The sequence below is a fragment of the Coregonus clupeaformis genome, chromosome 5, assembly GCF_020615455.1.
Source record: "Coregonus clupeaformis isolate EN_2021a chromosome 5, ASM2061545v1, whole genome shotgun sequence".
NCBI classification, from domain to species: Eukaryota; Metazoa; Chordata; class Actinopteri; order Salmoniformes; family Salmonidae; genus Coregonus; species Coregonus clupeaformis.
In genome coordinates this window covers 40169310-40187526 of record NC_059196.1, presented here as the reverse complement: position 1 = coordinate 40187526, position 18217 = coordinate 40169310, and the positions used below count along the sequence as shown (strand labels likewise).

The 18217-nt window shown below is 41.4% G+C and overlaps 1 protein-coding gene across 1 annotated transcript in view; it reads left to right on the top strand.

Annotated features, from left to right (window-relative positions):
* Window positions 1-12586: 12586 nt before the first annotated feature.
* The window catches only part of LOC121557890 (serine/threonine-protein kinase NLK), a 93532-nt gene continuing 87901 nt past the window's right edge, over window positions 12587-18217 (top strand). Inside the window, exon 1 of the mRNA XM_041871353.2 lies at window positions 12587-14183. Coding sequence (XP_041727287.1) covers window positions 13723-14183 — 461 coding nt within the window. The 5' untranslated portion in view covers window positions 12587-13722. The remainder of the gene's footprint in view (window positions 14184-18217) is intronic.

Below are 18217 nucleotides of genomic sequence, written 5' to 3'. Positions count from 1 at the left end.
TGGAGGCATGTATCCATAGAGTCATTATACCCTAATGTAGGCCTATTTGCCTACTAGCCAAATAAAGTTCAGAGCATGCATGATGCGTGCAACTCATCATTTCAACATATTTGAACATTTAATTAATCCTTCATTCAGTTCAGTCAATCAGTATGACATCTATTCTGTCATTTGTCTGAGTTGCAATAGGAACTAAATCAAAGAGAATAGAACAGTCTTATCCAGTTGTTTATTGAAATACAGGTGTGTATTCAAAATTATCAAAATTATCCAAAGTTCTTTAGCCTATCACTTTAATAATTCAATGTTTAATTTAGGCCTATCCAAATAAAAAAAATTGGCTTTCAACTTGTAGGTATTGCAATTTAGGCTATAATTTTGGGTACTGGTGTCTTGTGGAATAATTTTAGAACTCTATTTGTGTTTTTTTACTGTTTTTATTATAGGCCTCCCCTTAAAAAGAGACCATAGCTCACAGGCCTCTAAATATAACCTCTAAATAAATGTTAAACAAAATAGTTGAAGAAACACATGCAGTGGCTGATGGGGAAAACAGATCTGGCAATAAGAATAGGCTATAGATAGTGTTGACCATTTGGGACCCCTTGGCTATTTCGCTCAGGACAGGTTGTAGCCAAGACTTAATCAATATTTTGTTTTGTCTAATTTATTGATATGGATATAGCCTCTGCGTGATGGGGTTGTGCAATGCAAATGGCTATAGCAACCCTACATACAGAGTGGATTTCGCAAATACAACAGTCAAAATGCCTAATATAAGGCCTACAGTCCGTGCTCCCAAATACTGGAAAAAGTGTGATTCATTAGGTTACATGATCACCACAGTAGCCCCACACGGCTATAAAAATAAATTATGCAATTATATGGCCATTAAATAACACACAACAGCATGGCATATTTAGATAGGGGAAAGGCCTAGCATAAATCATATTTACTTTCTATTTTGCAGCTAAGGCGGTTATTCTAGACAAGGCTCTTCTGTGCCTTTATAGTATCATTCTCACACAAGTAATTTGCTGAAGGCCCAAGCCTATACTACGCCATCTACTGGTAAAACGTCGTTATCGAATGCTGTTCTAAAACAAGCTCAATACTTTTATTTTGGAAATGAAACCGGAAGCTGCAAAGCAACTCTAACATCTGGGCTAGAGTTGCTTGATTGACTAGCTAACTTTGACTAGCTATGTTCGGTTCATGTCCTTTGCAGATGCCACATTCCTAACAAAAGTTTGTACGTATAAAAAAGATATGTAACCAGGTAAAGGGACACATAAAGTAAGAATTGAACGTGTAAATGTTCATTCATAGTTGTAACATAGGGTTTGTACGTTTACAGAGCTAAATTAACGGTTAAGTTTCATGTTTCACTCATGGCTTTTCATACGATCCTAACAATGTACGTATGGATTTTCTTACGATCCTAACGATACGTACACTACCAGTCAAAAGTTTGGACACACCTACTCATTCAAGGGTTAATTTGTGGAATTATTTTCCTTCTTAATGCGTTTGAGCCAATCAGTTGTTTTGTGACAAGGTAGGGGGGGTATACAGAAGATATCCCTATTTGGTAAAACACCAAGTCCATGTTATGGCAAGAACAGCTCAAATAAGCAAAGAGAAATTACAGTCCATCATTACTTTAAGACATGAAGGTCAGTCAATACGGAAAATGTCAAGAACTTTGAACGTTTCTTCAAGTGCAGTCGCAAAAACCATCAAGCCCTATGATGAAACTGGCTCTCATGAGGACTGCCACAGGAATGGAAGACCCAGAGTTACCTCTGCTGCAGAGGATTTGTTCATTAGAGTTACCAGCCTCAGAAATTGCAGCCCAAATAAATGCTTCACAGAGTTCAAGTAACAGACACATCTCAACATCAACTGTTCAGAGGGGACTGTGTGAATCAGGCCTTCATGGTTGAAATGCTGCAAAGAAACCACTACTAAAAGACACCAATAATAAGAAGAGACCTGCTTGGGCCAAGAAACACGAGCAATGGACATTAGACCGGTGGAAATTTGTCCTTTGGTCTGGAGTCCAAATGAGAGATTTTTGGTTCAAACCGCTGTGTCTTTGTGAGATGCGGTGTGGGTGAACGGATGATCTCCGCATGTGTAGTTCCCACCGTAAAGCATGGAGGAGGAGGTGTTATGGTGTGGGGGTGCTTTGCTGGTGACACTGTCTGTGATTTGTTTAGAATTCAAGGCACACTTAACCAGCATGGCTACCACAGCATTCTGCAGCAATATGCCATCCCATCTGGTCTGGGCTTAGTGGGACTATCATTTGTTTTTCAACAGGACAATGACCCAACACACCTCCAGGCTGTGTAAGGGCTATTTTATCAAGAAAGAGAGTGATAGAGTGCTGCATCAGATGACCTGGCCTCCATAATCCCCGGACCTTTTTTTTGTCATTTTTTAGCAGACGCTCTTATCCAGACTGCATACATTTTTTATTTTTTTTCATACTGGCCCCCCGTGGGAACCAAACCCACAACCCTGGCATTGCAAGCACAATGCTCTACTAACTGAGCTACACGGGACCTCAACCCAATTTAGATGGTTTGGGATGAGTCGGATGGCAGAGTGAAGAAAAAGCAGCCAACAAGTGCTCAGCATATGTGGGAACTCCTTCAAGACTGTTGGAAAAGCATTCCAGGTGAAGCTGGTTGAGAGAATGCCAAGAATGTGCAAAGCTGTTATCAAGGCAAAGGGTGGCTATTTGAAGAAACTCAAATATAAAATATATTTAGATTTGTTTAACACTTTTTTTCTACAATGTAAAAAATAGTAAAAATAAAGAAAAACCCTTGAATGAGTAGGTGTGTCCAAACTTTTGAATGGTACAGTATGTTCAATCTTTTGGCAGCAATCTGGCTCCATACAGTTGCTTTGCCACACCAGCTGCCCAAGTCAGGTTGCAAGGTTGTGGTTTGGAGTTTAGAAGAAATCAATATATCTATGTAAAAACCAGGGGTGCAACTTTGGTTTAGAAGTGGGGGGGGGGGAATTAATATATCAGCTTTAATATTGCAGATAGATTGTGTCTTCCATCAATGTAATTGTCTGCATCATTTAAAATCCCCCATATATTTTTTGGTAAATATATATACAGTGCCTTCGGAAAGTACTCAGACCCCTTGACTTTTTCCACATTTTGTTATGTTACAGCCTTATTCTAACATGGATTAAATAAAATAATAAATAGGTATCTCCCCTGACGTGGGCATGTTTTCATTACAGACTCCTTTTGTCGGACAGTATTCCATATTAGGCATCCAGACCTTATGAAAGTTGCACAGTATTCCCTGAATCTTAAAACAGATCTAGTGATACTGTTCATAACTTGACATTTCTTCCATACATTGTGGTAATGCATTTATTAGCCACTATAAATGCTAGGTTACACAGTTTCTTCTGATAACAATCTCCAGTATCAACATTTCCAAACAAACAAAAACAGGGAGAAGGGAGAATCTGTAGACATGCTGCGATAAAAGAACATACTCTTTGCCAGAATTCAGCCACCCTTCACAAGACCACAACATATGCAAATATGTCCCCCTTTGTGCTTTACACCTCCAGCAGAATAATACAATTTCTGAGTGCATGATATTCAGTTTCACTGGCATATACAGTGGGGGAAAAAAGTCTTTAGTCAGCCACCAATTGTGCAAGTTCTCCCACTTAAAAAGATGAGAGAGGCCTGTAATTTTCATCATAGGTACACGTCAACTATGACAGACAAATTGAGAAAAAAAAAATTCTCCAGAAAATCACATTGTAGAATTTTTTATGAATTTATTTGCAAATTATGGTGGAAAATAAGTATTTGGTCAATTACAAAAGTTTCTCAATACTTTGTTATATACCCTTTGTTGGCAATGACACAGGTCAAACGTTTTCTGTAAGTCTTCACAAGGTTTTCACACACTGTTGCTGGTATTTTGGCCCATTCCTCCATGCAGATCTCCTCTAGAGCAGTGATGTTTTGGGGCTGTCGCTGGGCAACACGGACTTTCAACTCCCTCCAAAGATTTTCTATGGGGTTGAGATCTGGAGACTGGCTAGGCCACTCCAGGACCTTGAAATGCTTCTTACGAAGGCACTCCTTCGTTGCCCGGGCGGTGTGTTTGGGATCATTGTCATGCTGAAAGACCCAGCCACGTTTCATCTTCAATGCCCTTGCTGATGGAAGGAGGTTTACACTCAAAATCTCACGATACATGGCCCCATTCATTCTTTCCTTTACACGGATCAGTCGTCCTGGTCCCTTTGCAGAAAAACAGCCCCAAAGCATGATGTTTCCACCCCCATGCTTCACAGTAGGTATGGTGTTCTTTGGATGCAACTCAGCATTCTTTGTCCTCCAAACACGACAAGTTGAGTTTTTACCAAAAAGTTATATTTTGGTATCATCTGACCATATGACATTCTCCCAATCCTCTTCTGGATCATCCAAATGCACTCTAGCAAACTTCAGACGGGCCTGGACATGTACTGGCTTAAGCAGGGGGACACGTCTGGCACTGCAGGATTTGAGTCCCTGGCGGCATAGTGTGTTACTGATGGTAGGCTTTGTTACTTTGGTCCCAGCTCTCTGCAGGTCATTCACTAGGTCCCCCTGTGTGGTTCTGGGATTTTTGCTCACTGTTCTTGTGATCATTTTGACCCCACGGGGTGAGATCTTGCGTGGAGCCCCAGATCGAGGGAGATTATCAGTGGTCTTGTATGTCTTCCATTTCCTAATAATTGCTCCCACAGTTGATTTCTTCAAACCAAGCTGCTTACCTATTGCAGATTCAGTCTTCCCAGCCTGGTGCAGGTCTACAATTTTGTTTCTGGTGTCCTTTGACAGCTCTTTGGTCTTGGCCATAGTGGAGTTTGGAGTGTGACTGTTTGAGGTTGTGGACAGGTGTCTTTTATACTGATAACAAGTTCAAACAGGTGCCATTAATACAGGTAACGAGTGGAGGACAGAGGAGCCTCTTAAAGAAGAAGTTACAGGTCTGTGAGAGCCAGAAATCTTGCTTGTTTGTAGGTGACCAAATACTTATTTTCCACCATAATTTGCAAATAAATTCATTAAAAATTCTACAATGTGATTTTCTGGATTTTTTTTTCTCAATTTGTCTGTCATAGTTGACGTGTACCTATGATGAAAATTACAGGCCTCTCTCATCTTTTTAAGTGGGAGAACTTGCACAATTGGTGGCTGACCAAATACGTTTTTTCCCCACTGTAGTACGTTCTATAGATGGTTTTAAATTGCAGTAATTTATGTCTGAGATTATATGAGCATGACTGGGCATTCTAACATATCTGTATCCATTCATCATCATCGATAGCATCTCCCAGGTCTTTGTCACATTTTTGTTTTACATGTTTTGTGTCATCGGGAAAAGCCTCTAACAACCCTTGATACAGTTTGGAAATCAACTTTGGAGGTTTGTCAGACTGCCTTAAAATAGCATCTGGCTTGTCCAGTGTTTGCTGGACAGAGAGAATAAAGTTTTGTATCTGCAAAATATTAACCTCACCTCTGTCACAGACTGGTCTTCCCTGGCTGCCTGACCCTGCTGAGACCCCTGTCACCATCTGATCCTCCAAAAATGAGGCATTACCTTGGTGTACATTTATACATTATCAATGGTTCAATAATTGAAATGACCATTATTCCCAGATCCCAGACTGCAGATTTAAGCTTAAGCATGTAGCTACAGTAGGTCTACCCATCAATTCAAGATGGAACTTTGTATAATTCACTGAATATACTGCAAAATTCACCTGAGCTCCGTAGACTGGTCTTCCCTGGCTGTCTGAACCTGCTCGGAATCTTCCCACTCCTAAAAGGTAGGCTATACAAATTGCTCAAGAGAAAGTGCAAGTCTCTCCAACTCTGCTCTCTTCAAACGACATCTAGCATATTGGCTGATATAGCCCAGTAATACAATGTACGGGCCATGTGAGAATCTCTGGTAATTTAACCTATTTCTTAAGTTATTTTTGCGCAAAATTGCTGGGACCATGGCTGGCAAGTGAGCTGCGTCACATACGCCTAAAATAACATTGCCTAAAATAACATTGCGGGATTGCGGTTGGGTTTGGGACCAGTTCTTCCGGTAGCTGGTGGGAGTCGGACAGAAAGCCAGCCGGTGCGGGCGGGAGCGGGATGAAGAAATTGGTCCCAAGCAGACCTCTACTGTGCACTATGACAGTGAAGCCTGTAACAGAGCTGTTTATAACTGACTGTGTCAGTGTAAAAAGTAGGGAATTAGCTAGGGAAACTGACAGATCAATAAAGTTACATTGCCATACTGACTAATACAACTCACATTGCACTGAAAAAAGTCAGCATATCAATCTTCAATCGTTTGGCCAATGGTTTCATCATTTGATTCAGGTCTAGTTTGATTGAGGCAAAAATAATAGCTAATGTAAGCCAACTTTTGGCCAGCTCTCTCTAACGGTAAATCAACTCGCGAAAGCTTGCCAAGTTCATTTATTTCTGAAACTGGACAAAAGAAAGGCTACACCACATTTCCATACAAACAACTGCTGTTAGATAATAATAATAGCCACCTCATATCGCTATCTGACAGATAACTAGAGGCTAGAGCTGACCTGGCTGTGGTAGCTACTCACTAGCGTAGCTTATTCATTCACCTCCGTCGAGAGGGGATGAAACATTAGCTAACATTACATGTCAGTTACAATACTAGCTCAGCACTGCGAATAAAAACTAGTTTAGTTTTTTTCTGTTAAGTTAAACAGCAGTTACCTTGCCAGCTACATCAGTCAACTAAAGAGTAGCCCGTTTCTGTTCTGCTACCTTTTACAACTCGTTGAAAGAGCGCAACCCGTACACACTGAACCATGCTCAACTCTCCCGTGCTGGTTCAGCCAGCCTTCCAGAATTTTTGCCTTCACACAGCCTGTAAGCCCGCTCTGTGCTGTCCGCGCGGTCCTAAATCCAGTCGGATAAACACTCCAAACATTCTACCCGACCGCTCGGAAGAGTCTGCATGGTCCTAAACCACACCGTTGCCGTGTTTTGTATCACATTCCAATGCTAAAACTGGGGGGGACAAAAATGCAATTTCAGGATGTGTGGGGGACATGTCCCCCCGTCCCCAGTGAAAGTTGTGCCCCTGGTAAAAAACAATCATTATTCACATAACATTACTGGCAGTGCCTGCCCATGCATACAGTTAGAGAAGTTCATAAAAAAATAAAATGCAACTCAATATTAGGAAGGTGCTCTTAATGTTTGCTATACTCAGTGTATATACCCAGACTGTTTGCAATAGTCTACTGTAGTCTCAACAGTAATCCCTATATTTAAGAACGGGTATTTACCGTCGTCCTCTAGCTCCATTCACTTCACCAGAGAGGAAGAGACGAAGACTTTGCCACAGGATTTTCAAACCATCTTTGACTCTATTGATGGTTAAAAAAAAAGTATGACATAGCTCAGGGGAGAGTGAACAGATTACCAATCAGCTCTCTTACAATATCAATTGATATCTTTCCCATCCAATCAAATGATTGAAAACGCAAATAGGCCTACTGTAGGCAGAGAAATCTTTGCTATAGTGGGCTACATGTATGATTCAGATGATTGGCAGAAAGCATAGAGTTAGAGGACTCATCTTTGTATCTGTGCCATTATGGTGACTGTGACAGCATTGGTAGCCCCATTGAGGTTATCTCCATTTTATAGTAACCCATTTTAGAAACATTTGAATTTCTCTAAATTATTTCATCCGTCCTCTTCAACTACACAAGTCTAATACCGCCACTGGTGTTTGCTAGGTGTTGTTCTTGTCCCAGGGACCTCATTCAGAACAAATAGGTACTATAGATACCGGTAGGTACTTTAGATCTACCTAAATGTTGTCCCAGTCGGCATCTAATGGAACTATGGCATCACCCGCGTGCCATCCATCCCACTTCTGACAAAAATGTAGCGAATTGGAACTCAAACTCGGGTCCCTGCTACTGTCCTCTCCACGAAGTTGCTAGGTGTTAAACACCTAAAGTCGCTAATGCTAACACATGGAGCATGCCACCTGGCACATATTTGCCATAGTTTCCGAGCTTCAATCTGACAAGTCCCTCTTGCTTTCCAGGATACACTTTTGGTTGCCTCAGGCACTATCCCACTTCTGACCTCAGTATTGCGAAGAGTGGAGGAGAGCAAATGTGGTAAGTGGATTGTCTGGATATTATGTACCCAAAATAATGTAATAGACCTAACCTACCGGTAGGTGGGGGAAAAGACACTGAAACAACATAATAGTGTAAAGATGCCATCTTTCAGAAACAGGGAGTTACAGCAAAGATTTGTATAACTAAACCAAGGTAGACAACAGCCTGTCATTTCAAATGGGAACAAATGAGTCATAGTGGGAAGAACAAGCAAGGAGGTGAGCAGAGGCAAGCAGGAGCCAGCGAGGTCCTATTGGCACGGTCTAGCATGCATTTGCATATTTCCGTTAGGGAACACCTACTCTGTGAAGTGCGCGTGTGCAATAACTCAATTCGCCTTTGCACTCCTAAACAATGCAATTTTCTGAAACTTTGGCAAATGGTAAAGTCTAGAAAACTTTGTCCACTCTGTTCGTAACATATTGTATTTTTGGACACAGAAAACTGCATTGAGATCAAATGTTTCATCGATGGGAAAATTAGCAGAATGTCGGCCAAAATCCATCTTGTTCCATTTTCTCCCACTGCCGGCCACTGGGCTTCTTCTCACTACCATAAACGCCAAGTGAATGCTTCACATTTATACATCCGGTGAAATATCTGTCTCATTGTTCTATCTGTGGTTATAGGGTGACAAGAAAGTGTGAGATGAACCTATACACCAGTGGAGGCTGCTGAGGGGAGGACGCCTCCCCTCTGGAACGGAGCAAATGGAATGGCATCAAATACATGGAAACCATGTGTTTGATGTATTTGATACCATTCCACTGATTCTGCTCCATCTATTACCATGAGCCTGTCCTCCCCAATTAAGATGCCACCAGCCTCCTGTGCTATACACTACCCATAGCGCAACATGATTTATCTGGATTTTAAAATGGAAAACCGGGGCATGGACTGGCAAGCTGTTCCATGATGAAGGGGCTCTGCACAGGAAAAGGCCCTGCCCCCAGCTGTGCTTTAGATATTCTCGGGATGACTTAGGTCAAAGTCTGGTGATTAAAGCGAACGTGTTGGTTTATATAGTGTGAGCATGTCCTTGAGTAAGTGGGAGCATATAAATGTAGGATATGCAGCTTGCACATCCCACTTTTATGAGAATTACTATAAATCATGTTTTGTAAAGACCAATGTTTTAGAATGCTCTCAATGTTGTTACATTAGTTATTATTATATCCACAAATAAAGTATTTTGCATAAGTCTGGACAATGAACTGATTTGTGTATGTGTGCTTTGGAGAACATGTTGATGTCAATATAAAATAATGTCTGTGGGTGATTTGTTAGTCAAATGAGTTTGGTGATATTATGCAAAACCATTCATGCCCATAATCTGCATGTTATATGTAAATCCTTTGAAGTTTAATTTAGCAAGAAATTCTATCCTTCTTTTTCTCACAGGTGTCTGTTTTAATAACTTCGAATTCAACCGTACCTTTTAAATGCATACAAAATGTGAATTCTCTCTGAATTCAACACTCACACAAATTATTGTTAAGACTGTCCTTTTAAAGGTCCTTAGCTGATGATACTCTTCATATTGTAAATGCTAATATTTACTTTATGCACATTGCACAAATGATGGATGTTTATCTTGGAAGCTCAAGCTATAGATTGCCGATGATCTACCGTGGCCTCACAATTTTAGCATCTCAAAATAATAGCATGCCATCCAACTATAAAACATTCAGTGGCATTCATGCTACTACTCCACCCATCGGGAGAGAGTGCTCTGAAATGCATTAGTGATGAATGGATCAATGTCCCAGACACCCAGAACTCGCGGCCGATATACTCTTCTCTTCTGAGAACCTTTAAATGATGAAGAGTGGAGCAGTACAGATATGGACTGGAGTCACACCTCAGCAAAGCTTGTCCACATACAGTTATGGAGTCACACCTCAGCAAAGCTAGTCCACATACAGATATGGAGTCACATCTCAGCAAAGCTCATCCACATACAGATATGGAGTCACACCTCAGCAAATCTTTTCCACAGACAGCCTGCTCTTAATGAGCATCCACCATTTCCCCACTTTCCATAAAAATTCACTTTCAGTGTGGCACCGTGACTGACTCGTCTAATAAATTAAATGGGTGACAAGAGAGCTTCTGATTTTCCATTGTGATAGAAATTGTCATAATTTGGCTGGGTTTTACATCTCATTTCCTCTCCTGTGAAGTCTCTTAAGAAAGTGAGTTCCTAAAAACAGACTCGGACGGAAATGACCTGCTGCTTTAAATAGACCTGTCTTCCACAGAGAGAGACAGAGAGAAGACGGGAGCAGTGAAACTCTCCCATTGTAGCTACCTCATTAACTCTGAAGGTAATGTTGGCACTAGTCTTCATGGCAATGCAAATCTTTCACTTTGTAGATTATATAGGATTTTATAATGTTCTATCTTGTTTATTGATATACAGGTGTGGGATCGGCAGGTAGCCTAGTGGATAATAAGAGTGTTGGCCCAGTAACTGAAAGGTTGCTGGTTCGAATCCCCGGGCCGACTAGGTGAAAAATCTATAGATGTGCCCTAGAGCAAGGCACTTAACCCTAATTACTCCAGTAAGTCGCTCTGGATAAGAGTGTCTGTGCTAAATTACTTAAATGTAACTGGATCTTAATTTGACCAGTTTCATTGCAGGAGTAAAATAAATAATTTTAAAAAGGTGATAATTTCTAATGGGAAATTAGTTTGGATAGGCTACAAGAAGCTATAGTTTGGGTATAAGCTACGGCTGCATTTCGGATACACTTGTATGTCGTAGTGGAGACCAATATCTATATTGTGTTATTAAGCTATATAAAACAACGGTTGTTGATGTGTATCGCTGCATTTCAGATACATTTGAACGTCGCAGTAGCAGGACCTACAGTAGCAGGACATTTATTCTGTCTGGTGCTTTAGCATTTGAGCGAGTGAGAGAATTTATGTAAATCACAAGGCTCATTTGAATTTATGCACAGGAACATTTTCAGCAACAACAGAGTGATCAAATTAAGATATGGCATCTGTACAGTGCCTTTTTAGAAAGTACAGTAAGTACATCACCACTTTTCACAATTGTAACATTTTGGCAGAGCTGTGTGTGGTAAGTCTAAATATTGGCCCCCCTGTAGCTCAGTTGGTAGAGCATGGCGCTTGCAACGCAAGGGTTGTGGGTTCGTTTCCTACGGGGGGCCAGTATGAAAAATTTATGCACTCACTAATTGGAAGTCGCTCTGGATAAGAGCGTCTGCTAAATGACTAAACTGTAAATGAGAGCAGCATCACCTAATGCCCCAAGACAGCACTAATTTAACTGAAAGTTGATTTATTGATTTATTGGACTGGTCAACAGTGAGGCATATTTGTGTCTCCTTTCGCCATCCTCCCAAATATTTCATTTTTATCATGATGTGCGTGCTGCTGACCATCTGTTTTCTGCTCCAATTACAAACTATGGTAGCCTCCACTCTGCCAGGCACATTCCCCCCAGCATTCCTAGATATGTTTAACATATTTACTTGGACTGCAGCTGTCTATGGCTGCTCACCTGCACCTGTCCGACCATGATGTTCAGAATCTTTCAAAGCAATGCACCTGGATCTTTCTGCAGGGATGTGATAGTTACACCGCCTCAGAGAGTGGCAACAAAAAAATAATTGTATTTGTTGTTAAGCTATTGTATTTTAGGAATGATTATGGTAGGACTAACACTTTGCATTAAGGTACCATTTTTGAGGGGCGTGTAAAGGGTTTTTCAGCCTATAAGATGTTTCTGGAAAGTTAATTATACGCCTAGTTAGTTTATAAATCATTAATAGCCTAAACAAGCAGCCTATAACGCATTGGCTGAAGTTGTGTGACCATCATTTTGATGGGTAACACTGTTACTAAGTGTCTATAATCACAACATGTAGGCTATACAATAAATGAATATTTTTGGGCGTATGCATAGATAGCGTATAGGCTAGGCTACTGAATGTCATTTTCATAACCCTTGCGATATATGAAGAGACATGAGCAGTTATTGGTTACATCCAATGTCTATCACTGTGCGTAAACGAGGACGTTCTTGTTGAGCGGATAATGATTGGGTCGCGCTCCTCGCGTAATATCTATGAGAAACTGGAGCTCATGTTCTCCATTCGGGTTCAACTGTTCTATTCATATTTCACTGCAACTTACAAGTATAGGTCTCCACAATGGTGGTAGTTTCAAGTGTCCACAGGCCATGAATTTTGTGGTACGTCCTCGGTTGCTATCTGGATCCAACTGATTGGCTAAACAACATAAAAAACGTCAAACTCGTCTTTTGATTGGAGCCACAGCCTTCCATCACTGACTGGTCGGGTACTCTGGCTGTGCTTGTTTCCTAGGTCCTGACAGCACCATCCGGCTGGAGGGAGTCGACACTAGCCGCTTGTTTTCTAAATACAAGGGACTTTTGGATATTTTTTGTTTTTATTCATATTTTCCTTTAATGGATTTATGTGTGTGGTGCGTAAGGAGATAGTGTGCGGAACAAGCTGAACACACGGGACCCAATGGGGAAAATAAGTTGACTGTGCTGTCGGAAGAATTTGTTTTCCTCGTTTCAGGAAAAATATATAGTTAATTTTATCAACATGATTTGGATTTCTGGAGTCTGGGGTTGCGGGAATTGTGACATCTGAGGGAGGACAACGGTCGGTAACCTATTTCTACAAGACGTCGTAAACGGCAACATTGTATCACACCTCTCGATCGCGTTCTCGTTTTGCTTGGGTCTATTTGTTCTTGTTGTCTACAGCTACATAATATTGGAATTGTTGTTATTTGAACTCCCATACTGTTCTTGCAACGCCTAATACAAGTGGCTATCAAGCAAGCAACGGTAGCTTGACCTAAAGCCGAATAACTTCTGCAAACTGCATGCAACACAGGCGGTGGGAACAACGGCGGTTCTGGACCAGACAATATGGCAAACTTGAGTAATGAAAGATGAATGCTGTGCAATTTCCCATGTGATACATATCGGTTTCCCTTTTTATATCAAGAAGGGGAAATTGACCGAGTTTCGTCAGTGGAGAGGGGAACGCCACTTCCAACATGAGGGAGACCTAGGGCCGCGGATAATTTATTTATTGTGGGGGGTGCGGGTTATTTGCTGTCGCATTTTTTATTTTAGCATTTTAACAAGATATACTGCATTTACATATTAATTATTGCAACAGTTTAGTGGCCTATCTGCTATCGGTGCATGCAGAATAACATTTTATTACGAGAAGTAGGTCAGATTCGTGTAATGATAAAGCTATTAGGGAGAGTGAGGTTGCTCTCAGAATCAAGAGTTGTTTTTTGTTGATTTTATGCATCGGGTCACAACCAAATTACCAGTTAAACACCATCTGCCCAATCCTATAGCCTACCTTCACCTGGGATATTATTTTCGCGTAAAATACAAGGCGCATTTTCACCTATCTCCCTCCGTTTCCTTTCTTTTTGATTGTTACTGAGTGAATGGCTTTGTGCGGAACAACCGCTGCCAATGCCGCAAAAATTATGGCTGCATACAACGGTGGCGCCTCGGCAGTTGCTGCCCATCACCCGCACCATCACCACCAACTACCGCATCTCCCACCTCCCCATCTCCACCATCATCACCACCCGGGCCAGCATCACTTGCAACACCCCGGCTCTGCCGCCGCTGTCCACCCTGTACAACAACACGCTTCTACAGCAGCAGCTGCAGCGGCTGCCGCTGCCGCGGTAATGCTGAACCCGAGCCAGCAGCAACAATACTTTCCCTCGCCAGCTCCTGGACAAGCCCCCGGCCCGGCAGCGGCTGCGGCACCTGCCCAAGTTCAAGCTGCGGCTGTCAAAGCTCACCACCACCATCATCAACACTCACACCACTTACAGCCGCAGTTGGACATAGAGCCCGACAGACCCATCGGCTATGGAGCTTTTGGGGTGGTCTGGTAAGTGTTACAAGTATGTTTACCTCCCTGCTGGATGAGTCAAAGAATGTGTGATGCCATGCCCTCTCTCTAAAGCAGGCCGTGTGCACGTGACCTGACCTTGTGTAGTAGTAGGCTACAAAGTTAGGTATGAATCAATATGTAGGCCTATGTTGTGATTATGTCAGTAACAGTTACAGTTATTCAACATTTTGGTTCCCCATGAGGTCGAAGCACAGACCACAAATCTTCAGAAGTGAGACTGAACTCACCTCCCCTATCTCCCCCAATCCTCAAAATGTAGGCCTGTTTATGTACTGTTTAGTAGTTTATGAATCCTATCAATTTTCTAAGGTTGAGGTGCAAAATGTGAGTGTGGAGGTGGGGGATAAATGGATTTTGATACACAGCTCTCTGCTCCAGGGACCTGTCCTGGGGGTAACATCCCCAGACTTAACCAATAAACTGTTTTTAAGACTTGGGATTAGGCTTTAAATTTGGGATTAGGCTTTAAACTGTTCCCTCTTCAAGGGGCCAGGGCTCTCAACCTGGGCATGTTCAAGTGCCTTAGTTTTGGAAATACATTAGTTGGCCTATAGAGCCACATTGCACTCTTCACTTCTTCAAAGTACAGAGAACGTGGATTCTGATGGGCCTTGAAGTTGCTACCTGTGCAGTAACATCATATTTACTACTACATTATTACTGTAGCACTGTTATCATGATAAAAGTGGCCATTTTAGGCCCTTTTTAGACCTATACATGCCTCCTGTAAGACCCTATGCTCTGTGAACCATACATGAAGCAGACAACATCTTGGTGTCATTATACTCCTTATAGTGTGCTCTAACATATGGAGTAATGTCTAGATTCTGAAATACACATTTTCGCATTAATTTATTCAACATTAAACATATTAATATGAATATCTCAAAACAACCCTTTTAGGTTTTGTTAATTTTAAGACATTGTTCGCAACAATATACTCTACAAGTACATCACATTTCCAGAGAGGGCTTTGCTAATTCTGAAGTTCTGATCAATGAGCACTACCAACACAGTTAATGGTAAATGGATTGAAAGGGAACTCCCTCTGCTGGTGATTTGCTGAATGTTCAATCCTAAAGGAGGACTGTGATTGGTTAATGACCTATAACGTTAATTTCTATGTATAAAATCATTAAAAGTATCAAAGGCGCCCACCCTGGAAATGTTATGTGTTTTGAAGAGTATATTGTTCCAAACAATATGTATAAAAATAAGCAAAATCAAAAAGGGTAGTTTTGAGATACTCATATTAATAGTTTTAATGTTGAATAAATGAATGTGAAAATGTGCATTTCAGAATCTAGACATTACTCCATATTTTAGAGCACACTATAAGGAGTATAATGACACCAAGATGTTGTCTGTTTCATGTATGGTTCATGGATCATACAAAACACCTTCCTAATATTGAGTTGCACCCCCTTTTGCCCTCAGAAAAGCCTCAATTCATCAGTGCATGGACTTTACAAGGTGTCAAAAGCATTCCACAGGGATGCTGGCCCATGTTGACTCAAATGCTTCCCACAGTTGTGTCAAGTTGGCTGGATGTCCTTTGGCTGGTGGACCATTCTTGATACACATGGGAAACTGTTGAGCGTGGAAAAACCCAGCAGCGTTGTAGTTCTTGACACACTGAAACTGGTGCTCCTGGCTCCTACTACCATACCCCATTCAAAGGCACTTTCATCGTTTGTCTTGCCCATTCACCCTCTGAATGGCACACATACGCAATCCATGTCTCAATTGTCTCAAGGCTTAAAGATCCTTCTTTAACCTGTCTCCTCCCCTTCATCTACACTGATTGAAGTGGATTTAACAAGTGACATCAGTAAGGGATCAAGGCTTTTACCTGGATTCACCTGGTCAGTCTATGTCATGGAAAGAACAGGTGTTCCTAATGTTTTGTACACTCAGTGTATAGGTCTAAAAAGGGCCTAAAATGGCCACTTTCATCATGATTTCCTCAAAAATTGTTTGTGATACAAATGTAAAAAGCATTTCAAATATACTTCCTCTCAATTAAGTTTATATGCGAGAATTGCCTGAACAATCTGAGATACCAAAAATATTTTCCACTGCCATGGAATTGCCCTATAAGTATTTAAGCAATATGTTGTTGGCCTCACCTAGTCTTCCAATGGCCTTTGAGAACCTTCCACCCTATTGCTTACTCTCATCAGTTTCCATCAGATCTGAAAACGATAAAGGGTTATTTTTGGGCTGGGCATATACAGTATCTCTGGCTGGGTTTATGTTTGGAGTCGAGGGGTGATGATGTCTGCTTGTTGTAGTCTTTCCTGCGCACACCATTGGTCAGGGTCACCGTCTTTCCCCTCCTCCTTTTCCTGCTCCTCCTGTTCTGTGCATCCCCAGCAACACCAGACCCAACGTGCTACGACCGCCTCTGTAATCTTAGCCTGACCTTTTCTCAAAATCTGATTGTCTGATTTTAATCTGCACCGCTGCTGCCCGCCTGGATATTTATAGCGCGGCACTCACTGAAGGCACAGAGGTTTTCAGGAGTTCGCCCCTCCCTCCCTCCCTCCCTCCCTCCCTCCCTCCCTCCCTCCCTCCCTCCCAGAGACCCATCCAGCTGAGCTCTCTAGGCCTCTCATTTTAAAAACAAAGTTGCACTCAGACTCATTCCAATGTGGTTTTAATTTCTTTCAGTACTAAATATTCATCTAGGAAATACAGCTTCAGAATGAGGAGGGTGTTTACAAAGCTTGGTGGGAGGTTTAGTCTGATCAGGCAAACGGCAGCAATTTAAGGATTTTCTGTTGGTGAAATTCTAATGATTAATTAATAATTGGACTATGACAGTTGAGGTGTTCAAGGAATGGTAGTGTTTATTGACATTTTATTTGTCCTAAAAATCGATATAAACTGATTTATATAGGCTGCATGTGAGCAGACCAACACCAGTGCTGGCCTGGCAGGCACATGATCAGGGATATCCCAAAGCAGTGGTGGCTCTTTTCAGCACGATCTAAGTTAGAAGTCTGACTCATGTTGTGGAGTTAGTTAAAGGCATACGTAACTGCATGGCTATCCGTTCCAGACCAGGGCCAAAATACGGGGCAGGAAACCTGCAGAGGGGGGCTATTAGTTATCAGTGGACCGTCACTCTCGGAGTGCATTCCAGTGCAGTAAGTGCATCGAAGTGCTCAGCGATGCATGCAGCTGTGAAACGTGGAGTAAATTGGCTTTGCACTGGCATAGAGAGCTTGTGTCATGTGCTCAACTGTGTATAGCCCAGATGGAATTCGGCTTCTCAGGTTAAATTTTAATTCCTTTGGCTATCTGTACGCTTAAGCCAAGGGCTCTAAAACTAGCAGCACATGGCAGTGTAGCTAATCTCTTCCTACGGGCAGAGAGGATATTTTGTCTTGCATTGAGTGTTTATCCATTGGTATTCTTAGTTAGATTATTCATGTCATGACTCATGCATGTTGCATCAGGACCTTTGACCACACATGATCATAACTTTCATTAATTATAAATTCATGAAGATACTTATAAATGCTTTAGAAATGTCATGGAAATATCAGAAATGAAAAACAATTATTAATATGGGCGGATGCAGAAATGAATTCAGAAAAACAATATGAAGGTCATCAGCAACACATGGAGTGTCAAATCTATCTCTTTTCCAATCATTGTCCTATAGATTTGGAAGCGAAGAATCTTAGTTTCATAATGGTTGGGAATTATTACTTGTTAGTGGGCGATGGAGAGGTTGTTATTGTAAAGTGTCCGGGCCGACTTCACAAAGATAATTAGTCAAATCTTTATTTATAAATAAATTGTAAACTCATTCACTGCTTGTGTTCTTTTGACTCTAGAAAAGGGAAAACATTTGATTTGAAAAAAATATTAATTAATCCCTTGGAAATCAAAATTCCAGTAGTTATCAAGCACCTTTTTTTCACCCGTCCTGTGTTTTCAGATCAGTGTACAAAAGGAGATTAGGATAGAAGACTATAAAAACGACACCTGTTGAGAAG